General features: G+C 40.5%; 1 protein-coding gene across 5 annotated transcripts in view; it reads left to right on the top strand.

Moving 5' to 3' along the window:
* Positions 1-26,640, top strand: part of LOC135215449 (metastasis-associated protein MTA1-like) — a 234,983-nt gene that overhangs the window by 185,171 nt on the left and 23,172 nt on the right. For 2 of the 5 annotated variants that reach the window (XM_064250125.1, XM_064250123.1), the window contains one exon: positions 1,175-1,192. The exons of 1 other annotated variant lie outside the window; for it this stretch is intronic. In XM_064250125.1, coding sequence (XP_064106195.1) covers positions 1,175-1,192 — 18 coding nt within the window. Of the gene's footprint in view, positions 1-1,174; positions 1,197-26,640 lie in introns of all 5 variants that reach the window. 2 more of the 5 variants (XM_064250126.1, XM_064250127.1) reach the window with 1 other exon arrangement.

Genomic DNA, 26,640 nt, shown 5'->3' with positions numbered 1-26,640 from the left:
ATATATTATTGTAAAAGGTAAGAACTAAAACCAAGAGCAATCCCTGGTCTATTTACGGGTAGATATATACAGTACAAGATGTATTGGGACTGGGAAATGTAGAACATTCCCCCAATGCAATCTCAAGTTACAATAACTGTATCCTGATCTGAAATGAATGTGTTGCCCAGTCATTTATGGCCCATTCAAATGATAAGAAGGTTTTTGCACAAAACTTATTCAAATATTATGGCCCAAAATAACAGAGAGCATATGAGTTAAATCTGAGAATTTTTAAATGCAGTTATTGTGATGAGAAGAGCCCTGCTATCTGTTAATGTCTCATCTTTCATTTGTCCTTCTATCACTTTCCCTCTGTCCTCCCTCCGCAATTGCCATTGTAGTTGTTCATGATTTATGGGTTATAGTGAACAAAGAGTGCATTTTTCATAATCTGTTAATTATGGTTCCCTCTGTAATTCCCATTCCAGTAATTCATGAGTCATGGGTTATAGTGAAAATATTTTTTTTAAAGATGATAACATATTCATAACACACTATTAATTATGGTGCCTTCCTCCTGTTCCTTCACTTCATTTTTTGAGGTTGCCAGAGAAAAAAATGCCTTGGAGTGCTGGAAGGTGGTCTGGGCATGCACACAGGGGTCTTTGTCTTTCAGGATATAACAAGGTGCAATTAGAAAGCTTATGCATGGAAGTACGGCCAATTAGGATTAATGAGTTCATATGAATTTTTTTCTACTTATAGCAGCCATATATTTTATTAGATAAGATGTTCCCAGTAATCTCTAAGAGCAAACCTTAGTACATTTTATACATATAATACAGTAGGCACTTGCTCCAAAGTTGCTTTTCCTCTACTATCAGTAATTGGAGATTTTGAACCAATTCTTTTTTATAGAAAATGTGTTATTTTAAGTTCGTTTTGTTATGATGGTGCATATATTATATTTTAAGATAAATTTTGGACACATTGAAATATATTTTCAAGGGAAAATCTCTGTAATGTTGGTTCATGTTAATACACAATATTAGTTTTTTCTTGCAAATTACTTGCATTGAAAATTCATTACCTGTGTTATTATTTAGGTTTGTATACACATTTCTAAATTAAGTACTTATAGATTATAGTACATAATTCAAGGGTTGTAATTTTTGGAATTTTCCTATTCTAGAGGGCGAATTGGAAGAAGGTGGGTGAGTTTACTTCTTTATTTGTTTTGATGTCATTAATAAAGCATGAAGTTAATGGTCTGGTTCTCTGTTAGGCTTCTGCATAGTAGGCTATTATACTTCATTACCCATATGACTATAATTCTCTTCAAGGTTACTAACAGTTGTTATAGGTTAATCAATAAGAAAACCTTAGGACTGTGGCTATTGAAAATTGTTAATGTTTTTTTAATGTCTCATAAGAGGATTATACTGCCACCAAATAATTTAGCCGTAATTTTGAGATTTGGTTTTGTCAAAGCCACATGTGACTTCTGACCTCTTTATTTGAATTAACAACTTTGGACTTCTTAATATAATTAACAAATCCAAATTGTTTAAAACAGCCGAGTTTTACTCTCGACAGATAAGTGTAATGTTTGTGTTTAACTTAAGATGGTATTTATTATCTGCATAGACATTTATATTTCTTGTTATTGCTGTAAACCCATTGCTAATATATATTACTAACATTCAAGTAAAAGAATTGATGAAATCACAGTCTTTGGTTTTTGTGGATATTTACATGTTTTACTTAGCTAGAAAATAGACTAAGATGCATTTTTGATGGGTGAAAGTGAGTATACTCAGCAGTGAGTGAGCGTGAAAAAATGGGTATTCAGCTTCCAACATATATTTGTTTGTGTTGAATAAAAACACCCTCTGCAAAAATATGAATACTATATCAAGTTTTAGTATTATACTCAGCAGAATTCTAAGTGCACTTCATGTTGCATTAGAAAGGGAAAGGGAATTTTACAAAACTGATTAGCCCATAACATTATAGTGAATGAGAATGCCAAAGTTTACTCATTCTAGTAAAATTGTAAATTTAATGTTTACATAGGTAGATGTAGGGACAGTATCAAATTTGCTGTGCATTGCAAAATGTGACACATTAGGATTGTAAAGATCAGGATGTTGCTTTATCCATGGACTATGCTAGGTCTAATATTTTTTAGTACTATACTGGATTGGCCTGATTCCTAATGAAAACAGGTTGCTTAGCAAATATGATTACAGAACAATAACTTGAACTAAAATTTAGTACGATCACTCAAGGTATTATGCTACATCATAAAGCAAGTTACTCATTCCAAATTACCATTAAGGTTAAGTAAGTTTTCATGGCTATGCGTGTTCTAGTTTATACATATTTATTTGCTCTATATAAATAAAAGTGGTGTATAATTATTACCATAAGGATTGATGGTAAAGACTGTAGTTGCAATGTGTGATACATAATTTAACCTTTATTATAGTTATCTATTCTTAACATCAAATACATTTCTGTAAAATATTTTTATTTGGGTTATATAATTTTGTTCTAGAATAGATTAACTGGGTTTTTAAAGTAAAACTGATTTACTTGGGTGTTTGTATGTGAGTGTGTGTGTACTCGTGTATACTTTTATTACTTTTATAAGTGTAATGCATTCTGAAACATTATGAAAGGTTAAGGCATTCTGAAGGACTACGAAAGGTATAAAAACCAACTTGGTTACTACCCATCATTGCCAAAACATTCAGGCTTTGCTACGCTATGCAGTGAAATTCAGGGTTAGTTTTCACTACATAATTTATAGTTTTTCATAATTTTAATGTATACTATATCTATGGAATGCAAGGGAATTTGTGGTAAAACAATGGAAAGAACTATTTTAAATTTTAAATATATATGATCAGATTTTATTGTAATGATCCATAGCCTCATAAGACTGAATGATTGTTTACCAAAGATGATGACTGGAGAAAGTTCTGCTCTACACAGTTTGGAAAAGTGAATAATAAGAGGATTACAGTATATTCCACCTGAAGCCAGATTCTTCTTAGATATAAGGACAATACATTTTGGGAAACTGATGCCCCACATCCAGGGAAATTGGTGCTGCCTTGCATAGTAAGTTTGAAATACATGCATTCTTACTCAAAAACAAAATGGTTACTGAACATTCCCCATGTGGTTGTCATTTATTTTCCAAGGCCAGAGAAGATTGAGCACAGTATCTTGTGATAATCTGGATATTTTGTCATATCTTATACAGTTTCCAGTTGTAAATTCTTCATACTGAGAATGGCATGGATATGGACCTCAGCTCCCTCAAGGTTGGCATTAGGTATTGATTGTAAAAGAATGAATTTTTATTTTGATCTCGGATAATACTTTTGACCATTTGGTGCATATTAAGAAGTTTTTATGGCACAGTGAATGACCAGAGCTTTTTAATCTTTTTATTACTATTATTATTATTATTATTATATTATATATATATATATATATATATATATATATATATATATTTATACAGTGGTACCTCGAGATACGAAAGCCAATACGAAAAATTTAATGGCTCTACATACGAAAAGTTTTCAAGATACGAAAGGTTTCTGTAAAGTCCGAGATTCGCCCGAACCACCGATAACAATTTTGAAACTTACGCGCCGCCAACTTAGTAGACTCACCACCATCCTCCTGCTCTCCCATTGGTTCCTGATGCTAGTCGCGGCCATGAGATCCTTCTCTCCTATTGGGCAGCGTCCCTCCCATCATGCATCTATGTACGTGGTGGCGTGCCTCGGCCACTCGGTACCAGCATTGTTATAGTACGCACGCAGTATTCGTTTCGGGTTCGTCAATGTGTATTTTTTTTTTTAATTTCTCATATCTTTTCACAGAAATTGGAAAAAGAAGAGCACCTCTTGAGTGACGACATATATATATGATATGATTGACCAAGATCTCTCTCGTGGGATAGGTGACCAAGATCTCTCACATGAGATAAGTGATCAAGGTCTCTCTCATGGGATAACTGGAAACTTTGCAAGGTTGGTAGAATCTCCACTCCCTGCTGAACAGAGGGTGTTGACCAATCATTTACAACATGCATACCAGTATAATCAAGGCACTTCAGTTTATGTTGAAGGTCAGCAGCCGAACATTCAGTACCCAAATCAGTTGCAGAGAGAGCATTTGGTTGAACAGGGTTTTGATGGACACCAGGGCCAACAGAGTCATGAGGTGCAACAATTAGTCGATAATTATCAAGACGGGCAGCCGTTAATGAGCGTTTATAGAAAAAAGACACCCCAAAAAGGCTCACACAGGTCGTATGCTTGCGCAGTTCGATGACGTTTGCCTGAGTCGTTTCAGAAACATTGTGAAAAGTAGGCAGAAACAATCTTCCTTGGATCGTTATTTTTTAAAGAGGCCTTTAGCATTAGCAGGAGTAAGCAAAAGTGATAAAAACAGACAGTTGTAAGCAGAAAGGAAGAACCAAGTGATAAAACACAGAAAGTTGAAAGTGGTGATGAAGTTGAAATTCTTGTAAGAAAAAAAAAAAAAAAAAAAAAAAAAAAAAAAAAAAACCTACATAAAGTATAAAAAAAAAAAGTTAAAAAGAAAAGGGGGGGGCAGAAATTAAGGATGTTCTAGCCGCTTTTCATAAAGTGCAATCGTTTGTCCTCCTCCTCGCCGCCACTTTCGGAGATAGCCTCACTCGAAAGGTAAGCTTCCACATTTTACGTACAGTATTTCTTGTATACCATGTTATTAATTTAGTTATTGAATGGTCCAAATTGTTGTAGTATTTCATTGTTTATAGGTCAATTTAGCTTTATTATGAAATTTACTGGGGATTTTTTTGGAGGGCTTGGAACGGATTAGCCATTTTACATGTAAAATGTGGTCCAAGATACGAAAACCTCATGATACGAAGGGTGCCTCTGAATGGATTAATTTTGTATCTCAAGGTACTACTGTAAACAAACACACACACACACAGAGTCCGGTTCCGAATTATGTGTTCGAATTGTGCAATTCCCCTTTTATGTTTTATGCGGTCGCTAGTTCTCAAAAATAGATTTTCTGTATCTACAGGCTGTTCAAAGTCTGCGAGTCATGCGCCACAAACATATCAAATCTATTGTTTTTTCTTTTTTTTTTTTTTTTTTTTTTTTTTTTTTTTTTTTTTTTTTTTGTGGGGGGAGGTTGCTGATATCTGAGAGGAAGGGGGGGGGGAAAGCTTGAAGGAAAAAAACTAATATTCCTCCAAGGGGAAATGCGAGAGAAAGATTTCCTGCTCAGCCATTAGCTAAGACGGAAGGCTCTGCCTCACGCATTTGTGATGTCATAGCGCAGTGTGTATGAATAATTGGTATCATCACCATCGTCATACGTATTTTTCAGATCTGCGAAGTGTATTCTGAAGGCTTCTGCTCAGCCATTAGCTAAGACGGAAGGCTCCGCCTCATGCATTTTTTTTTTTATTTGTGACATCATAGTGCATTGTGTACGAATGAGCGGTATCATCATCATCGCCATATGCATTATTCAGATCTGCGAAGTGCATTCTGATCATCCGCATCATGTATGCATCTGCCTAGAAGTCGAAGAGGAAGACCTTTTTTCTCGAAACTAAAAAGCTTGCCCTTTAGTTAAAGACGAAGGAAAGAGCAACCTCCACTTTGGCAGCAGTCGACAATTTGAAATCCGTCATTGCTGAACATGAAGTAAGAATTTTGTTGTCTAGGTTAACTTCTTTTGACTAACTTTTGTCATGTGTTTATTTTATTTTTTGTTCATGAGACTTACCTGTCAGATATATATATAGCTGTATTCTCCGAAGTCCGACAGAATTTCAAAACTTACGACACATGCAGTGGAAGGCCAGGTGGTTAGTACCCATTCCCGCCGCTGGGAGGCGGGTATCAGGAACCAATCCCATTTTCTATTCAGATTTTCTCTGTCGCCGGTACTGTCAACACCTGTTTTCAGTACCTCCGTCGTTGGATTTCGTAAACTTTCATTGCCACTTGAGTATTTTGATTTTCTTTTGGTTTTTTAACTTGGATTTGTGGCTAGGCACACGCTATTGTGGACTGTTTTGGGATTTTGCTTTGTTTTTTCTTAGATTAAGTTTTCTGGATCTAGTTCTGCTAGTTACAAAGTATGTTGTGTGGAAGAGTGTAAGGTGAGGCTACCGAAGGCTTCGTTAGATCCCCACACTGTTTACACGAACTGTAGGGGACATGTATCCTTGATAAATGATCGGTGTAAGGAGTGTGAGAGTTTCCCTGATTCCAGTTGGAAGATTTATGATTCCTATGTGCGTAAGGTAGAGCGTGATAGGATCAGGTCTTCCTCCAGGACCAGGAGCGTGTCAGCGAGTATAAGTCAGGGTAGTAATTTTTCACCTGCTAACCCTCCTGTAGACTGTTATTCCTAACCCTGTGGTGTTGCCTTCGGGCCCTGAGATTGTGCCTGTCGGTAATTATGGATTCCATCCGTATCCTGGAATCTAAATTGCTCGCTCTCCTAAGTGGTGTTGTGAAGTGCAGTGATAATGATAATATTAGTGCCCCTAGTGTTGTGGAGGGGGCATCAGATTGGCCCTATAATGCCTCTAGGTCTGAACCTCTGTCGGACTCCCAGGACTCAGGGAGTGGACAAGTCGAAAGCCTAAGGAGGGTTACGGGGGCTCCCCACCAGTCTGGCATCCCTTCGGCAGGTCCTGATGACGCTTCCCAGGCTGCCAAGGATCGTGCTTGTGCACGGATCCTTAAGGATTGCTTCTCGTCCTCCGAAGCGTCCTCCCCGCGCAAGGGGTGGAGCTCTCGGAAGGACTCTCGCCCTCTTAAGAGAAGCTTCAGAGAGGAGGACGCTTCACGTCCTTTTTCTCCAGTTGCGCTCCGGTCGTCGCCTGACAGTTTTGATGCTTTCCCACCGCAGAAGAGGACCAGGACGTCATCGGAGGATGACGCTGTTGAGCGCCCCAGTCGCTCCAGGGAGAGGGCTGTAGCTTTTCCTGTGAGAAGGAAGGTGTCCCCTCGCCCTTCGTCTTCCCACAGGATCAGCCCTTCCCCTGAGAGGGAATTTCCCCCTACGAAGGAGATTTTGCTTGGTATGCAGCAGCAGTTTGCTTCTTTTATCGCCGAGAGGGAGGCAGAGCCATGTCGACGCAGGAAGGATTCTAGGCTGCCTTTCAAGAGATCTAAGCAGTCCCCCTCTCCTTCTCCTGGTTCGTCCTCTTCTTCTGCTGCGTCGCCCTCTGGTTTTTGCTTGACACCCCAGGGCGTGTCCAGAGGTTTTGATGAGCGTCACCCCAGACACTCTTCTCTGGACCGTAAGGCTCATCGCTGCAGGGATCGCCGAACTTCTCGACACGACGCTCCTCTTGCTCCCCTTCGTGATGCTCCGCATGCTGCCCGGCATGACGCTCCTCATGCTGCTCGTTTTGACGCTTTTCATGCTGCTGCTGCGCGTCAGGACGCTTGTCAGGACGCTTGTCAGGGCGCTTATCGGGACGCCCCTTCGCGGATCTTCGAGACGCTTCAGAGGCTGTTGTTAAGAATCCCCGGCCTTGTGCGGCGAGTATTTCTTCGAAACGGAGGTCCCTTTTTGAGAGTTGGGCCTGCAGACTCCGCTGTTGCTCCCGTTGAAGAGGGAGAGTTATTGAGTTCATCGGAGCCTGCGGATGAAGAGCAGCCTTCTACTTCGTCGTCAACTTTGTGAAGATGAAGACGTCTCTTTCTATGTAGAGAGCCTTCAAGAAAGTCCACGATTGGAGGGATTCTAGGAAGGCCCAAGGCAGGACTTCTTTTGCCCTGCCTCCGTCGAGGGGCGTGCATGGACAAGGCTGTCAGGGATGGTTCGGATGAACTGGCTTCCCACTTTTGTACCAGGCTTTTGAAGAAGAGGGCCTTGTACTGTATCTCCACAGCAAAGTCTGTTTCTCCCTCACAGAGGGCAGAGTTGCTGTTCGCCCCTCTGTCGAGTCATCTTTTCCCTCAATCCATGGTCAAGGATCTTGCCGTCAGCCTGCAGGAAAAGGCTACCCAAGATCTCCTGGCACTGTCGTCCAGTCGTCCAGCAGTCCCTTTGGCTACTCTACTTGGACAGGTTTCCAGGAAACAGAAGCCCTTTCGCGACTCCTGGCAGGCGCCATTCTTCAAAAAACGCCTATTACGTTCAGGACTGCGCTGCCGAGGGGGGGACCTTCGGGTCCTACCTGGTGTAAGCCCAGTCATTGAGCAAGAATCCTGCCCCTTCCTCAATTTCTACGGGAATCAAGAGGACCACCAACTGCTGATCGTCTGACGAATTCGGTGGGGGGTTTTTGCCGAGTGCTTAAGATTCTGCGGAATTTCTAGCACTCGCAGTGTTCGAGTTTTTTATTTCTCTTAACACTTAAGCGAAACCTCGGTCCAAGGTGAGCTAGACGAGAATCCCCGATAATTTTTACCTTGAATTCGAGAACACCGCCATATGTTCGAATTCCTGGATTAGTTTCTGTCATGTAAGTGGGTTGGCCCCCATTGACAAGATCCTAAACATTCTGTCATGTAAGTGGGTAAGCCCCCATTGACAAGATCTAGACATCTTTGTCAGGTAAGTGGGCTAGTCCCCATTGACAAAGATCCAAATACGGTTCTGTTGCGTAAGCGGGTAAGCCCCCAATGACAAGATCCAGAAGAACTCTCAGTCATAGGTCACTACCTCGCTGAGGCTCTTCGGGCAAAGCAGACTCATAGACAATGTCCATGAAGTCTTCTGCCCAATAAAATAAGAAGCTTGAACTGTCCTCTTCGGTTCTCGGTTCACACTTGGAGCTTTCCTTCGGGAAAGACTTCTCCTTCATTCTCTTGACTAAGAGAATGAAGGCAGTCGATCTCCTATCCTTACTCTCTTCCTCGTCAAGAAAAGAATGTAGGATGGAGGTCGTTCTACAGGTACCTACAATATACTGCGTATTTTACCTTCGCGACATGATTCTGTTGAGCAGTTGCATTGTTCAGGGTGTACACACATACCGTAGTTAGCTCTACGGATGGCAACCGAGAGGACTAGTATTCTAAATGAACTGTAAATCGGGGCTCCCTGCAACCTTCCAGGAGTTTCCAGTTTCGCTTTTAGATATTACGGTATTGTTACGACAACACCAACTCTGCTTCCGTATTTACCGAAACCCATTTCGCTTAAATTTATTTGCTTGAACGTTTCTTTCTGCTCGATAGTTCTAGCAAAAAGTATTCCTTCGTAGAATGGAATAGCTGGCAACTCAGGTTGAAGAGTGCGAGACGGCTAACTTATAGGACTGCTGTCACTGTAATAGCAGCTCAGTATCAGCTGACTCTGAGATGTGCGGTCGGTTATGTCTCTCTCTCCTGCATGATTGACTGACTAACCGCATCTCTGCCCAACAATCACAGACTTAGGTCTCTGATTAATGGGGATTCTCGCATGCATGAATGAACATCGCCTTCGCTTTGCGAGAATTTTTTCAACAGAGATATCTCTTAGACTTTTTCTTTTCTATTTACCGCACTGTAACAGAATTCTGTATCAGTCTACCGCTGCATAGCACTATGATAATGAGTAATGTTTTTTCTCCAGACATCTGAGCTTATTTTTATAAATATCTCGTATTCGTAGGTGTGCAATTGTTCCTGGTTCTCCACGATTTAACAGATGTGTAGGAAGACAGGGTTCAGCCCATGAGAAGCAGTTCTGCAGGCAGTTCTTCCCGAGGTTTTTTTGTTTCTGAAAAACGCCCCGCTTTCATAGACCTTGTCTTCTCATCGGAAAGTAATGAAATAGCGGTTAGCGTTTTCAGTAATTGATAAGCACGGATGCAGATTCTGGAGAATTTTTCTCTCGATTCGGCTGTGAAGAAGTAGGTTGTTTCTCTGTCCTCCTCCTTCTTCACCGCTTAGTGTTGTTTCTCCTGGGCTGAGATTCAACTACTATGAGGATATCTTGCCATCAGGAGCATCGGTCTCTAAAAGGCATAGACTTTCGCCTGCTGGGCACATGCCCTACAGAATCGTCACCTCGCCGTCCGGCATTGGTGACAAACAAATATGCGTTTTTATAGTCTTTCGGCATAGCCCTTCAAGGCGAAGGTCACGTGACTTGCTCGGATACTTGGACAACTTACCTCGATGCCGAACGCAGTCAGTCGGCAGCGGTTGGAGCGGTTGGGTCTATTACGAACTCGCTTTAGACTTGGTTTCAATGTACAGAACTTCGCTGCGGAGCAACATTGTGGACAATTAAGTGTCAGACACCTAGAAAGAAGAAAAGCTGGCAGTCCCAACTATCAAAGGATAGGAGTATGTTGTCAGCAGTTTTTAGACATAGAGGTTTGGATCTAGCAAACAACAAGGACCTTCTCAAGCTTTTGAGGTTTTTTGAAACCACTAAGGTGGCTCAGCCAAAGCTGCCTTCCTGGTACTTGGACGTGGGTTTGAAGTTCCTGATGTCCAGTCCATTCGAGCCTCTCCATTCTGCGACGTTGAGGGATGTGACCAGAAAGGCCATTTTCCTAACCGCTCTGGCGACGGCGAAGAAGAGTTAGCGAAGGTCAGGCCATCAGCAAACATGTAGACTTTAAAGGACATAATGCGGTATGTACCTTAAGCCCTACGTTTTTAGCCAAGAAGGAGAACCCGTCTAACCCTTGGCCCAGGAGCTTGGAAATCAAGGGTATGGCAAAAATTCTTGGACAAGAGCCAGAGAGAGTCCTGTGCCCTGTCAGGGCTCTCTTAATTTTATTTGGATAGAACGAAGGAAGGTCGAGGTCCTTCGGACAATCTGTGCTGTTCGGTGAAGAGGCCAGACTTGCCAATTTCGAAGAATGCACTAGCGTTCTTCTTAAAAGATACTATTAAGGATGCTCATACAAACTGTCAGGACAGTGATTTTAAAATGTGGAAGGTAAATGCTCACGAGGTGAGGGCGATTGCAACATCAGTGGCATTTCAGAACAATTTGGCACTCAGTGACATTCTGGGTGCCACCTTTTGGCGAAGCAACTCGTTGTTCGCTTCACACTACCTGTGAGATGTGAAAACGACGTATGAGAACTGCTGTTCGCTAGGGCCATACGTTTCCGCAGATACTATTTTGCGAGTAGAGAGTAACACTCATCCTATCCTTTAGAAATGGTTAGGAAGTGTTTTTTAATTTTATTGTTGTGTTTTTATGGTTATTGGGTCGGCTGCCAGAGGCGGACTTCCCTTAGCTTAAGTTATGCTATCATAACTTAGTTAGGCTTGGTCAGGTGGTTGTGCTCGTGGCCCTCATAGTATGATCAATATGGTTTAGTCACTTTGTGGTCACGCCCCCGTTGACAGATCATCTAGAACTCACCAGCTATACAGGTCACTACCTTGCTGGAGAGACTAGTAATGCAGAAGCAGACTTGGGTGACAGTAATCACAAAGTCAGCTATGCTAACAGGTAAGGAACCAACGTGTCAATCATCTTCATATAATTTGTTTCCTAAATCCTATTCTGTCTCTGCCCACCTCCAATGGTAGGATTCAGCTATATGTACGTATATCTGACAGGTAAGTCTCATGAACAAAATGATATTGTTATAATACAATAAAGTTTGTTCATACTTACCTGGCAGATGTATATAGTATTCATAATGCCCACCCACCTCCCCTCAGGAGACAGTGGCACTAGAAAATCTGAATAGAAAATGGGATTGGTTCCTGATACCCGCCTCCCAGCGGCGGGAATGGGTACTAACCACCTGGCCTCCCACTGCGTGTGTTGTAAGTTTTGAAATTCTGTCGGACTTCGGAGAATATAGCTATATATATCTGCCAGGTAAGTATGAACAAACTTTATTGTATTATAACAATATCATTTTTTCTATTGTTGAAATAGATTTTGATGAAAATGACTAGTAAAAGTGTGTGAGAGAGATTCTATCCAAAAGGTTTTTTAAAGGAAATGAGTGTATTGTAAAGTACACTTGCACCCAAAGGTGGCATTGTTTACGTGTGGGAGTTTTCACCATCCTTTGTGTAATTTTAAACTTTTTCAAGTTATTAAAACCTTTTTAATGTGTTAACCTTAAACGCCGACTGGACGTATTGTACATCGACTAAAATTGTCTGTCGGGTGCCAAGTGGACGTACGGTATGTCGACTACAAAAAGTTTTTTTAAATATTCACGGAAAAAAAGTTATAGGCCTAGTTTGCGAAAGATTTTAAATCACGCCCCATGGGGGATATTGGGAGTTCACGGATCACACTGTTGTTGTGTTTCCAAGCGTTACCCAGCCACGCATGCGCGAATTTCTTTCTTCTCACACTGGAAAGCATCAGCGACGCATCGTCGGAGACCTATGGTCAACTTTGACTGAACCGAAATGGTCAAAAAATGCAATTGTAAGCTAAAAAACCCTTACATTCTAGTAACATTCAATAATTTACCTTCATTTTGCAACAAACGGGAAGTCTTTAGCACAATATTTTGATTTGTGAATTTTTGAAAAAAAAACTTCTTCCTTCCCTCCGCGCACGGTAACTGCTGAAAATCTCAGAATTTCTTTAGTCACCTTGTCGTAATTTTCGCACCGTTTTCTATTAGGCCTTACACAAAGTGTTTCATGTGCGCAATTTCATGTAAAATAAAAAAAAAGAATGACGCATGGTTGTAGCTTTTATCAGTTTTGAAATATTTTCAATAAATCATGACAAGTGCCAAAATTTAAACCTGCGGTCAACCGAAATGGTAGAAAAATGCAATTGTAAGCTAAAACTCTTACATTCTAGTAACATTCAATCATGTACCTTCATTTTGCAACAAATGGGAAGTCTCTAGCACAATATTTCGATTTATGGTGAATTTTTTTTTTGGGGGGGGAGAAAAAAAAAAAAACATTTTCTTTCCCTCCGTGCCCAGTAACTCTGTAACTCTGCTGAAAATCTCAGAATTTCTTTAGTCACCTTGTCGTAGTTTTCGCACCGTTCTATATTAGGCCTTACATAAAGTGTTATACATGAAAATGTGCGCAATATCATGTAGAATACAACAAAAATAACTCATGGTTGTAGCTTATATCAGTTTTGAAATATTTTCTCATAAATCACAATAAATAGAACAAATTTGACCTTCAATCAACTTTAACTCTACAGAAATGGTCAAAAACTGCAATTGTAAGCTGAAACACTTACAGTCTATTAATATTCAATCAATTACCTTCATTTTGCAACAAACAGGAAGTCTAGCACAATATTTTGATTTATGGTGAATTATAGAAAAAAAATTTTGTTTTTACGTCGCCACGTTACGAATTCATGCATCATTTTGTTATATTTTTTCTGTGTTGCTTTGATCGTTTTACAATTTTTTATATACCGAAATCATTGCAATTTAGTTTACAATACAATGAAAAAAACTCATTAGCTTTAACCATTTTGCTCACAAAAGGTTTTTATACAATTATAGTATATAACATTTTTTTTGTGCATTTCTCATGGTTGCATACTAAACCTCAGGCAATGACAAAAAAGGAGCCAAAAATAAACTTAATCTTGAAAACTAAGCATGCTGTAATTTAAAAAAAAAAAACTTTCCGCTTAGGCACTACAGCATATGACAGACACTTTTGTAAATAGAGGCTCTGTGTTTAAGGGTTAATTATCCATAAGAACAATTTCATATTAGAAAAAATTACAGTATAGTACATAGAAAGTCTTGAAAATGGGGAGTATAAAAAAGTTTGAATGGATAAGTTGCTATTTGCCTTGGCCCTAATGGAATTTTCCCATACGGTATGTTTTGAAATCTAGGAATGTCCAATTCTGCGAGGCCGACCAAATTCTTGCATAATTGGGGACTGTACTGTGTAAAATTATATATATATATATATATATATATATATATATATATATATATATATATATATATATATATAGATATAGATATATATATGATATATATATGTATATACACACACACACACACACACATATATATATATATATATATATATATATATATATATATATATATATATATATATATATATATATATATATATATATACATATATATACACACACATATATATACACACACACACACATATATATATGTATATACAGTGGTCCCCCGTATTTCGCGGGGATGCGTTACCAGACCCCCCGCGAATAGTTAGAATCCGCGAAAGTTTGGAACCCCTATAAAAATGCTAAAAACAGCCTATTTTGTTAGTTAAAACTTAAGAAAAACCACTGAAAATTTTCATACTTGGTTTTTATAACAGTTTTATCACAAAAAGTGCATTTTATGATGAAAATTGATAAAAAAAAAAAACCCAGGAATTTGTGGATATTTCTCATAGAAAAATACCGTGAATGTGCGAATTTTCCGCGAATAATGCAGAGAAACGTTCCCGAGAGAAATCCGCGAATGTGTGAGTCCGCGAATCCAGAGAACGCGAATACGGGGGGTCCACTGTATATATATATATATATATTTATATTGGGGGCCTATCACAGTCATCCTATTCAACTGGGTAGTTTTTATAGTGTGGGTTCTGGGTTTCATCCCGCCTCCTTAGGAGTCCATCCCTTTTCTCACTGTGTGTGCTGTTTCTAGGAGTACACTCTTCTGCACGAGTTCAGGAGCTACTTCGGCATTATTATTATTAATTATTATTATTATTATATTGTTGTTATTATTATTATTATTATTATTATTATTATTATTATTATTATTATTATTATTCAGAAGGTGACAACTATTCATATGGAACAAGCACAGAGGGGCCACTAACTTGAAATTCAAGCTTCCAAAGCATATGGTCCTTGTTAGGAAGTATGAGAAGGTGAATGGAATTACAGTGGAGGATATCTCACTTATTAAAATTAAAAAATAATTTGATAAGTTAATGAATTACTGGTGCCAAAAATTTCCTACCGGTGTCGGAAAAAGTTCAAATGTGAGAGTACTGACTTGAAATTAATGTGAAGTACATTGAAAATTAAAAGCTTAGGGGTGGAGGCAGGGCCAGAGCTTTAAAATGAAACTGCTACTAGGCTAGGTCACTAAAGATTCTACAATAACCCTAGTGACTACTATATGGTGAATTAAAGACTTTTAACTTGAAATTGAACGAGTTCAGAGTGATTCATGTTGTCTTAATGGACGGACAGACATGCTAACACAAGCAGCAATAACAGATTTTGGGTGGATGACGGAGTCACTCATGGTGAGTAAGAGTATTACACGCCATTGATTTGGGAGAATGAGGCAGAAAAGAGATGCCATTACTTCTATAGCCCATAAATTTACTAATGGCAACTTTTAGACTGCCTTAAATCAAGAAGCAGGTGGCTCATGAGCTTAGTTGTGATCTTGACTTCAAGGGTGGTACTGCCTTTCTCTCACATGACGTCTTTTTATAAATTTGCTCATAAATATACCAAGGTATAAATGTAATTTTGCCAAGAAAAGTGCAAAGAAATATTAGAAAAGATGTGTGTAAGTCCCAAAAAGTTTCTGCATCTTCATTCTTCGTAAATTTACATGTATATTTTAGAACAAATATGCTCAGAATTTGATACTGATTTGATTTTTTATTCTGTTTTGATATTGATTGTGTGAGCTTTAATTATAAGTTTACAAAATATTTTAAGAATTATTTATTAGGAAAAACGTGTATAAATTTACGATTGTCTGGTAAAACAGGTCCAAGTATTTGTATATAGTCATTTTCAACTTCTTGTGAAAGGTAGGGAAAATTTTTTATAATTATTTTCTTACACCATGTGCATTTGCATATCTTTCTCTGTCGTTGGCACTTTTTTTTTTTTTTTTTTAATAGATAAATAAATAAATTGGTCAATCTCTTAAGTTTCCCCAGCCTGAGGTGCAGCAGATTGATTTTTTATCCTGACCATTAAGGGTTTTAAACACAACACAACAAAAATATATATTGAAAAATAAATTGTATTATACATGGCTTCTTCACAGAAGCTTAATTTGTAAGTACAGTAAACTCCCAAGATTTGTCAGGGGATAGATACCACAACCCCCTGCGAATTTCTAAAATCCACGAATACTTAAAACCCCTCTAAAAATACGTAGAACTGCAGATTTTAATAGATTCATCACAAAAAGTGCATATAGCCACAAAAATTATATGAATATACTGTACAAGCAGTCTCTGGCTGATAAGTGAAAACCATCATTAACTTTATTATCGACACCTTATGGCATCGATAACCGAAACTTGGCACGTGGGGACAAGCACTAAACCCAGATTGCCATTAACTGAGTCCACTGATATCATGGGACTGCCTGTAATTAGTGAATATTTCTCAGTGAAAAATACTGCGACTAGGTGAATTTTCCGCTAATGTGTATACCGGCAGTCCCTGGGTTACGACGGGGGTTCCATTCTTGAGACGCGTCGCAAGCCGGAACATTGCCAAAAATCCTAAGAAAACCTTAAGTTTAATGCTTTGGGTGCATTCAGAACTATGTAAACTGCATTCCTATTGTGTTTTTCATCAAAAATACCTTCGAATATTGATTATTTTGCATTTTTGGTGACACATTTTTTCTGCCAGATCAGCGCTGTAGGCACCTTAACCCTGGAAATAGTTTCTGATGAATATAATTGAAAAGCGCCTTAACCTCGGAATGTCGTAAGCCGAACCCATCGTAACTTGGGGACTGCATGTATATGTTCCATAGAGAAATCCGTGAATCGCTGAGTCCATGAATTATAAGAATGCGAATTAGGGGCATTTACTGTAATGCATGTGACCAAATAGTGAATACTCGGTACATGCAGATGTAACAAGAAAATTAAAACTATAACCATAATTCCAGTAATGTTGAAAGTATTCCACATATACCGTATATTTTCGCATATAAGACGACCTTTAGATAAGACAAGGTAAAAAAATCATGGCAAATTTTCATGAATTTATCTCAAGTTTGTAGTATAGGATGACTTCTTAATTACAAAACTGAATTGTTTTTTTTTGGAAAGAAGTGATTATTTGCAAAAATTATATAGTACATACACCAATACATTTATAATAATGACTTAAATAATAAAGGTTGTTTGATTGTTGTATCCAATTACAGTATTACTGTTATCATATTCTGACTGTATTACAGAATAAAAACATCATCATGTACATGATTTGCATTTGATATTGTTCACATTCCCAAAATCTCAGCTGATTTGAGTAGTATTATTGATATCTTCATTGCCATTATTTGTTAGAAGAGAAATAATTCCAAGATACCTTTTATTATAAATTAACAAAGTTTGGTTGAAAACGTGCACATATTACTTCATTGTATAAGCATGAGGTGCGATTTCTCCAGTTCCAAACATCACTTCTGCCTGGCCGTTATTAGTTTTATTCAGCCTCTGCTATAACCTGCAGTTTTAATTTACTAGTATTCTTTCTTGAGATCTCCATTGCATGAGAGATGAACAAAAATGTTTTTTATTTTTACTTATGGAAGCCAACATTGAAAATCGGCAGGGTTCAAAATTTTAACCGAGCTCTTAATAAATGCTCGATAGTAACAATAAATGACGTCGGCAATCAACTGTTTCTCAGTTTGGTTGTTTATGCCAATACGTTTACAATAATCGCTTCATCCAGAATTCTAAAAGCAGGAATTTTCATACAATCAACTTACCTGTCAGATATATACTTCGCTAAGACTCCGTCGTCCCCGACAGAAATTCAAATTTCGCGCCACTCGCTACAGGTAGGTCAGGTGATGTACTGGCCTGCCCTGGGCGGCAGGACTAGGAACCATTCCCGTTTTCTATCATATTTTCTCTGTCGCCGGTGGTATCAACATTGTTGTTATTACCTCCTGACTTAGATTCTTATTTCAACCTTTTGATCATCGTTTCTCGGCTTTTTGGTGACGTATCTGGATCGTGGTTTTTGGCATTCGCTACTGTGGACTGAATTTGGACTTGCTTTTTTATTTTTATCGGTATGTCTGACTCAAATGTGAGTGTGAGAATGTGTGTGAATGTAGGCTGCAGAGTGAGGATACCGAAGGCTTCGGTTGATCCTCACACTGTATGTCGTAAATGTAGGGGGTTTGAATGTTCTTCTACTAATACTTGTCATGAATGTGAGGGGTTAAATGCAGAAGAATGGAAGACTCTAACTTCTTATTTGAGGAAGTTAGAGAGGGATAGGGTTAGACGTTTGAAGAGTGTGAGTACAAGGCCTATTGAGCCTTTTATTGACCCTATATCTAACCTTGATGATTTTGATTCTCCCTCTGTGTCGAATTCACAAGCTTTACTTTCAGAATCGGCCTCTGAAATCCGCCGGGGGGGAGCTGAAGGCTACTATCCATAAGATGAAGTCCAAAATGGCAGTCTTACAAGGTAAGGATAGTGAAAGTGAAATGTTCAGTGAAGTGAGTGCTCCCAGTGTTGTGGGGGGGCGGGGGCTTTGATCGTCCCTGCGACGCTCCCAGGCCTAGACCTCTTCCAAGCTCCCATGCCCAGAGGAGAAGGAAAGTCGAAAGCCTTAAGGAGGTCGTGGGGAATCCCCAACGGTCAGACGTCCCTTCAGCAGGCTCTGTTTCGCTTCAGGCTGCTCAGGGCCGCTATAGAAAAAGCGTCCTGCGAGAGTGTTTCTCTTCCTCTCCCTCTCCTTCACCTAAACGAGGGTGGAAGGATTCGGACCTTTCTAGGCCACTGAAACGGCATTTGAGAGAACCTGATTTGAATTCAAGCCCGGAGCGCTTCTCAGATGAAGCTCCCTCTTCTATCAAAAAGGCGAAGGTTGCGTCAACGCCTCCCTACATGGACGTAGCGGACCGCTTGCCTTCGACTTCTCCCCACATTGAAGATGACGTGGGAGAAGCTTCAAGGAAAATTCTCCTTGCTGTACAAGAACAGCTAGCCTCATTGGTGGGAGTTTTGGCGAGAGATCCTCCTCGTAAGAAGGACGTTTCTCTTCCGATCAAAAAGTCTCGTCCTCTCTCTCCTGCCAAACGCAAGGCGTCTTTCAGACATGAAGCTTCGTCTTTCAAATATGCTGAAGAAGTTTTGCTTTCTAGATCGAGATCGAGAGAGCCATATTTCAGAGACGTGACGCCAGATAGACGTGAGGCGTCTTACAGGCGCGAGGCGTCATACAGAGCGTCATATAAGCGCGAGGCGCCAGCCAGGACGCCAGTTGAGAGCGAGACGTCTTCCAGGCGCGAGGCGTCATCCAGATGTCAGGAGTCAGCCAAGCGCGAGGCGTCAGCCAGGACGCTCAGCGGACGAGAGGCGTCATCCAAGCGCGAGGCGTCATCCTTTTATGGAGAGAAGCCTAGGCTTTTGGCGCCAGCCAAGAGGGAAGCTTCTCACTAAGCTCAAACTTTGAAGAGGAGGGATTATCATTCCCTTAGTCCCTCTCCTATTAGGAGTTTGTCTCCCCAAAGGAAAGACATCCTGATTTGTCTACGGAGTCTCCTCTAGACCCCGAGTTGGAGGAAAACTCGGAAGACGAGAATCGTGGAAGAGAAGGACTATCAAGCTACAAAGTCTTGACAGCCCTGCTTCTTGAAGAATACGGAGACGCTTTATCCCCTGCCGCTCCTCCTTCTCCGCGCGCTCTGTTCTCGAGCGCAAAGGCGAAGAAGTCTTCATCTTTTCTAAGAATGAAGCCCACCATTTCTATGAAGAGGGCTCTTCAGTCTTTGAATTCGTGGATGGATTCGAAGGAGGAGTTGGTCAGAACGGTCTTCTGCATGCCCCCAGCAAGACTCGCTGGTAAACGGACCATTTGGTATCAGACGGTCTTCGGCTGAAGCGGACTTTTCGACTTTAGTCGATGCGTCAAGAAGGCAAGGATTGAACTCTGCCCGTGTGACTTGGGCATTTCAGAACTGGATCATCTCCTCAAGGGACTCTTCCATGTATTAGAAGTTTTCAACTTCTTAGATTGGTCCCTTGGGGTGATGTCCAAGAAGGCCCATGATTCAGAAGGACTCGACCAGAAGTTCTCCTGTGTATTCTGTCATGTATCGACAAGGCGGTACAGGATGGCTCGTTTGAGATCTCCTCTTTATTTGGAGCGGGATTTCTTAAGAAGAGGACAGTCTTCAGTGCTTTTTTGACTAAAGCAGTCTCCCACTCTCAAAGGGCAGCACTGTTGTACTCTCCCTTATCGGACTTTTTGTTTCCTTTTCAGTTAGTGAAAGACATTTCCCGTTCATTAACTGAGAAGGCGACTCAAGACCTTCTTACCCAGTCATCAAGGAAGAAGAGACCTGCGACTGCGGTGGAAAAGAAAGGACCGAGTACGTCGGTTCAGCCCTTTCGAGGTGGCCCTACCTCCAGAGCACCCTCAAGAAGGAAGGCTCCTGAGAAGAGAGGTAGGTCTGCCTTCCATCCCTTTAAGAAGGGAAAGTGATGCTTCTCTCCTCCAAACACCAGTAGGTGCCAGGCTCCTGGGATTTGTGGAGTCCTGGGCACGTATCAACACAGACGCCTCATCAATGTCTGTGATAAGGAAAGCATATCTTATCCCTTTCCTGGACAGTCCTCCCCTGACTTCAACTCCGCGGGAACTGTCAGCCAAGTACAAGGATCCTGTGCTGAGGGATACTCTTCGACTGATGGTGGATCAGATGTGGGACAAGAGAGCGATAGAACTAGTACTGGATCAAAACTCCCCGGGGTTTTACAATCGCCTTTTTCTGGTTGCGAAGGCCTCGGGGGGCTGGAGGCCGGTACTAGATGTCAGCGCTCTGAACAAATTTGTTCAGAAGGAGAAGTTCTCTATGGAGACTTCGGCCTCAGTCCTTGCGGCTATGCGCCAAGGAGATTGGATGGTGTCTCTGGATCTCCAGGACGCCTATTTTCACGTCCCGATCCACCCTTCATCGAAGAAGTACCTCCGTTTCATGACGGGGGGAAGGATCTTTCAGTTCAGAGCCTTGTGTTTAGGCCTTTCCACAGCTCCTCAGGTCTTCACAAGCCTGATGAAGAATGTGGCGAGGTTTCTTCACCTCAAAGGTGTAAATATCTCTCAGTATCTGGACGACTGGCTCATCAGGGCCAGATCAGAGAGACAGTGTTTGGAGGACCTTACGTTGACACTAAACCTGATCAGATCGTTGGGATTACTCGTAAACCTCGAGAAGTCACAGCTGACCCCCAGACAGAACTTAGTCTATCTGGGGATTCAGATGGATTCTCGGGGTTTTCGAGTATTTCCTTCGCAAGAGAGAATCGCTAAAGGCTTGCAGAAAGTCTCTCTCTTCTTAGGGAAGGAACAGACTTCGGCGAGGGAATGGCTGAGCCTTCTAGGGACCCTTTCCTCGCTCGAACAGTTCTTCCCACTAGGAAGACTTCATTTACGTCCACTTCAATTCTTCCTCAAGAGGTCTTGGAGTTGGAAGACCGGACATCTTTCAGATGCCTTTCCCATTCCAGTGGAGATGAGGCCGCACTTGGAATGGTGGTTGCCCCCTCTGAAGGAGAACAAGGGAATCTCCCTGAAAATCCAGAACCCAAGCCTAGTGTTGTACTCCGACGCGTCGGAAAAAGGTTGGGGAGCAACATTAGGCTCGAAGGAAGTGTCAGGCACCTGGGAAGCAGTGCAGGTGTCTTGGCACATAAACTGCAAAGAGCTCTTCGCCGTACACCTGGCTATGAAGAGTCTAGAACCTCTTGTGTCAAACAAAGTAGTTCAAGTAAATGTGGACAACACCACAGCACTTGCCTACATTCGGAAACAAGGAGGGACGCACTCCTTGTTCCTCTACGAACTTGCAAGAGATCTGCTTTGGACGTCCCAGAGGAACATCTCCCTGCTTACAAGGTTCATTCAGGGAGAAAGGAATATAAGGGCGGACAGACTCAGCAGGAGGAACCAGGTCCTTCACACAGAGTGGACCCTACACAAAGATGTGTGTCAAGATCTCTGGTCTCTTTGGGGGACCCCTCATGTGGATCTCTTCGCCACGTTCCTCTCCAAAAGGCTGGAAGTCTTTTGCTCGGTCGTGGAAGACCCCAGAGCTCTGGTAGTCGACGCCTTCCTACTAGACTGGTCTCACGTAGACGTCTACGCTTTTCCTCCTTTCAAAATCCTGGGACTAGTTCTGAAAAAATTTGTGGCTTCAAAGGGGACGAGGATGACCTTGATAGCCCCCTTTTGGCCGGCACAAGATTGGTTCACGGAGGTGGTGGAGTGGATGGTAGATTTTCCCAGATCCCTCCCAAGAAGGATGGATCTTCTCAAACAACCACACTTCCAGAGGTATCATCAAAACCTCCCCACTCTCGCTCTGACTGCCTTTCGACTATCGAAAGACTCGTCAGAGCGAGAGGGTTTTCTCATAAAGTTGCAAGCGCGATCGCGAGAGCCCGCAGAGCCTCCACTTGACAAGTATATCAGTCCAAGTGGGAGGTTTTTAGAAGGTGGTGCAAATCTAAGAAGTGTCCTCCTCCACTACCTCTGTAGCGGAAATTGCTGATTTCCTGCTGTTCCTGAGAGAAGAATCTCATCTATCTGTTTCCACAATAAAGGGATACAGAAGTATGCTTTCGGCAGTCTTCAGGAATAGAGGATTAGATCTGGCAGATAACAAGGATCTCCACGATCTCATAAGATCCTTTGAGACTACGAAGTCTAAGGAACCGGTTTCTCCTAACTGGAACCTAGATGTAGTACTCAAATTCCTGTCATCCGAAAGGTTCGAACCTCCTCATCTGGCGTCGTTCCGAGACATCACTAGGAAATGCTTATTCCTATTATCTTTAGCTACAGCAAAGAGAATGAGTGAAATACATGCTCTGGAGGATAGAGTAGGATTCAAGGGGGACTCAGCTATTTGCTCGTTTAAAACCTTGTTTTTAGCTAAAAACGAGAATCCCACGAATCCCTGGCCTAAGTCCTTCGAGGTTAAAGGCTTATCGAGTCTCGTAGGCAGAGAAGCAGAGAGGTCTCTATGTCCTGTAAGAGCTCTAAAGTTCTACCTTCAGAGAAAACACTAGATGGGGGGCTCTAGACAAGGTCTTTGGTGCGCGGTAAAAAGATCACAACGACTGATGTCCAAGAATGCTCTTGCATTCTTTGTGAGAAACGTCATTACAGACGCGCATAAGATCTGTCCTGACGAAGAGTTTCGACTGTTGAGAGTGAAAGCTCATGAAGTGAGAGCAGTAGCGACGTCTCTCTCGTTTCAAAAGAATATGTCACTTAAAAACATCTTGGATACGACATTTTGGAGATGCAACTCAGTATTTGCATCTCATTACTTGAGAGACGTTCGTGTGACCTATGAGAAATGTTTTTCTCTAGGTCCTTTCGTGTCTGCGGATACAATCCTGGGTATGGGAGCCAACACCAATCCTTAAGTATATACTTACCTTCTTTTTAGATATGTTCTAGAGTCTCTTCTAACAAAAAGGGCTTGGTGTCGCACTGGCGGCCAGTCACTGTTGTTCAGTAAGAAACTCTTGTGATATATTATTAGATGAGTATAAATTTTTTTTTTTGAAATTTATGTATGTGTGCGTATTGTGTTTTTTGAGTTATGGTTGTTGTGAAGAGTTTGGGGGATAACTCGGAACAATCTATATTACTAACGTGTGGTTAGGATCAGGTGGTCGGGATTGGTTGTATGCTCCTTCATAAGGTGTATTGTCATATAAGTGGATCAGCACCCATTGACAAAGTCCTTTCAGGCTCTGCCGAGTAAGCGGATAAGACCCTATCGGCAGACCCACAAGAACTCTAGGCCATAGATCATATATCTCGCTAAAGTTTCTTGAGGTGATGCAGACTACTGGGCAACACCCACGAAGTCTACCACCTATCAGGTAGGCACCAAGGTTTTATTTATACCAACAACATATGTTGTTTACCTGTCTATTCCAGAAGTAGCTGTCTCTTACCCTCCACCAAAGGGTGCCAATCAGCTAAGTATATATCTGACAGGTAAGTTGATTGTATGAAAATGATATTGTTATGATACAATAAAGTTTCATACATACTTACCTGGCAGATATATATGATTATGGCCCACCCAGCCTCCCCGCAGGAGACAGGTGGAAGAGAGAAAATATGATAGAAAACGGGAATGGTTCCTAGTCCTGCCGCCCAGGGCAGGCCGGTAGATCACCTGACCTACCTGTAGCGAGTGGCGCGAAATTTGAATTTCTGTCGGGGACGACGGAGTCTTAGCTAAGTATATATCTGCCAGGTAAGTATGTATGAAACTTTATTGTATCATAACAATATCATTTTTATGTGGAGGATGGAGGAGTGTCATTAATATGAGAGTCATATTACATTATATGAACAGAGCGATGATGCGCCATTTGCATTTGGTTTTGTTTACAGCCTTAAAATAATGAGCTGATTGCATTTTACCAATGTCATCACTGTCTTAGTTGCAAAATGGAACTTAATTCAGAGAATACTTTTCTTTCGTAAATTATCAAAGCTGGGTTTAACAAAGCCGAATCTATATGTTTTTCATACAGATGGCCACCTGAAAGGGAAACCATTGTTTTGTAGATGTTTCGTCGCCTTTCTCAAACTGTTGCTAATAATAACAATACAGGCGGTCTGCGGTTAACGGCATAGTATGTAATTGGTTTGACGGCTGTCGTCAAAAATATTCATATAAAAAATAAGGCATTTTAAGGTATTTGTAGGAATGCCGTTCAGACCATAAACATTATGCAAATGATGATAAATTTTATGGAGAGTTATTACATAGGTAATAGGGTAAAATATATGCCTCTGATGCTGTTCTATGGTGAAAGTGTGTATGAAAATATATTACGCATAGGGTATTTTTTATTTTTGTACATAAATATGATACAGATTAAGGCAGCTTTTGTAACTACCCTCCACATTGTCAGAGGATGGTTTTTCATGTTCGTTCTTGTCCACCACTGTTCCGAAAAATGCATGGTGTTATTTTACTAATTATGCATCTTTTCCATAAATCCTTTAAAAAGTTATACATTACTTCACTGTATCCAATAATGTTGTATGGATTCTCATATTATTGTATTATAAAATACTACGGCAAATCTAAGCCAGTATTCCGCAGAGCGGCCAATGTTTTGGTTTGAAATCAGCAGATGGCGAATACGAGTTTGCTTCGCCATATTTAACGCAATTTTGAGCGAATTTTCTTGCTTCTAGTTAGCATAAATAAATATCTAGATAATTGACATGTGAGACACGGTTATTTTTCCTTATATGACGTGTTTTTAGGTGGAAATATGAACTGAATGTGTCTCGTTGTGATTGTGAATCTCTCTCTCTCTCTCTCTCTCTCTCTCTCGATCTCTCTCTCCTCTCTCTCTCGTCTCCCCCTTCCTTGGTTCCTTAACAGATTACATCGGCAGCATGTTTATTGCGTAAAAAAATTACGTGATTCGCAATTTTCCTTTATGTCATTGTGATACAAATTACGTTACGTATTTATCTTATATCGGCGTGAAACCAACAGTAAAATGTGTTCTTTCAAGCACACATGTTTTGATTAAAATGATTTTATCTCAATTTTATCTACAGTTGTGTCTGATGGCATACATTTACTGGAGTTTTATCCTTCTTGCCGATGCACGATAATGGTCATTCAGCTTGAATAGTTTTCTCAGCTTCAGTTATAACTAGGTTTAAATTTAGCAGTATATTTCCTGATTGAGCTTTGATCTATATTGATCTTTGATCTATAGCGAGTAAAGTTATTACTTTAAGATATCTTGGTTCTATTCTACATAACGTCATTTATAACAGCTACAGTAATACAGGCCAAACTGATGTTATCCAATTCGGTTGTTCATGGCTGTACATGTTTACGCAGTGAGTATAACGTTAAAACCATACTTTCATAATTCTCTTTTGCTGTTTTTTTAACTTTTGTAACTGGGAGATGGGATAAAGTTAGGCTTTTGTAATTTGGTCTCTCATAAAATCGGATTATCGTAAGACGAATTATAGTAACTTGAACACTACAGCTACATGTACACTGTATAATACCTTATTATATCTTTACATACTCTAGACATCCAAAGGATTAAAGCCAGGCTTTTTTCACTTTACAGTATTTATAATACTATAATGTACTGTACAGTAAATTCTATACTACTATACTGCATAAATATAATTTTACTTATTGTGCCATTGCGGGATTACGGCGCCGCATGACTGGTTTACGCGCTGTTAATTGGTCTAGAATTTCTTAAGAAGATGTGCTGCGGCCGTAGGCTTTAAAATCGCTTATCGTCGAAAATTGCTTAGCGTCGGCGGCCAGGAACGGAACCCCTGCCAATAACTGAGGGCCTCCTGTACAATAATAAACAATTATTGTACATAATTATCGTTCATATGACTAAATTGTTTGAAACAGTTCCAAACAGCTTTGCGTGCTGCCTCACTTGATGTTTGCTGCATTTTGTCATAAAAGCAGGGGGGGGGACATGAAAATAGTGCCATAAAATCATTTTAAAAATGCCATGGACAGTACCAAAGATAATTTGTATGATATCGGCGACAAAGCAGAAGTCGACTCACCAGCACCTGACTGGAATCCCTTAGATGGTGGTACATATGTTCAATCTTGTGATATGTATGAGAAACTTTTAATGAAAAATTAAT

The sequence above is a fragment of the Macrobrachium nipponense genome, chromosome 5 (genome assembly GCF_015104395.2).
Source record: "Macrobrachium nipponense isolate FS-2020 chromosome 5, ASM1510439v2, whole genome shotgun sequence".
In the NCBI taxonomy this organism is placed as follows: Eukaryota; Metazoa; Arthropoda; class Malacostraca; order Decapoda; family Palaemonidae; genus Macrobrachium; species Macrobrachium nipponense.
Note: the sequence above shows the minus strand (reverse complement) of the source record. Positions and strands in the feature narration are given on the sequence as shown.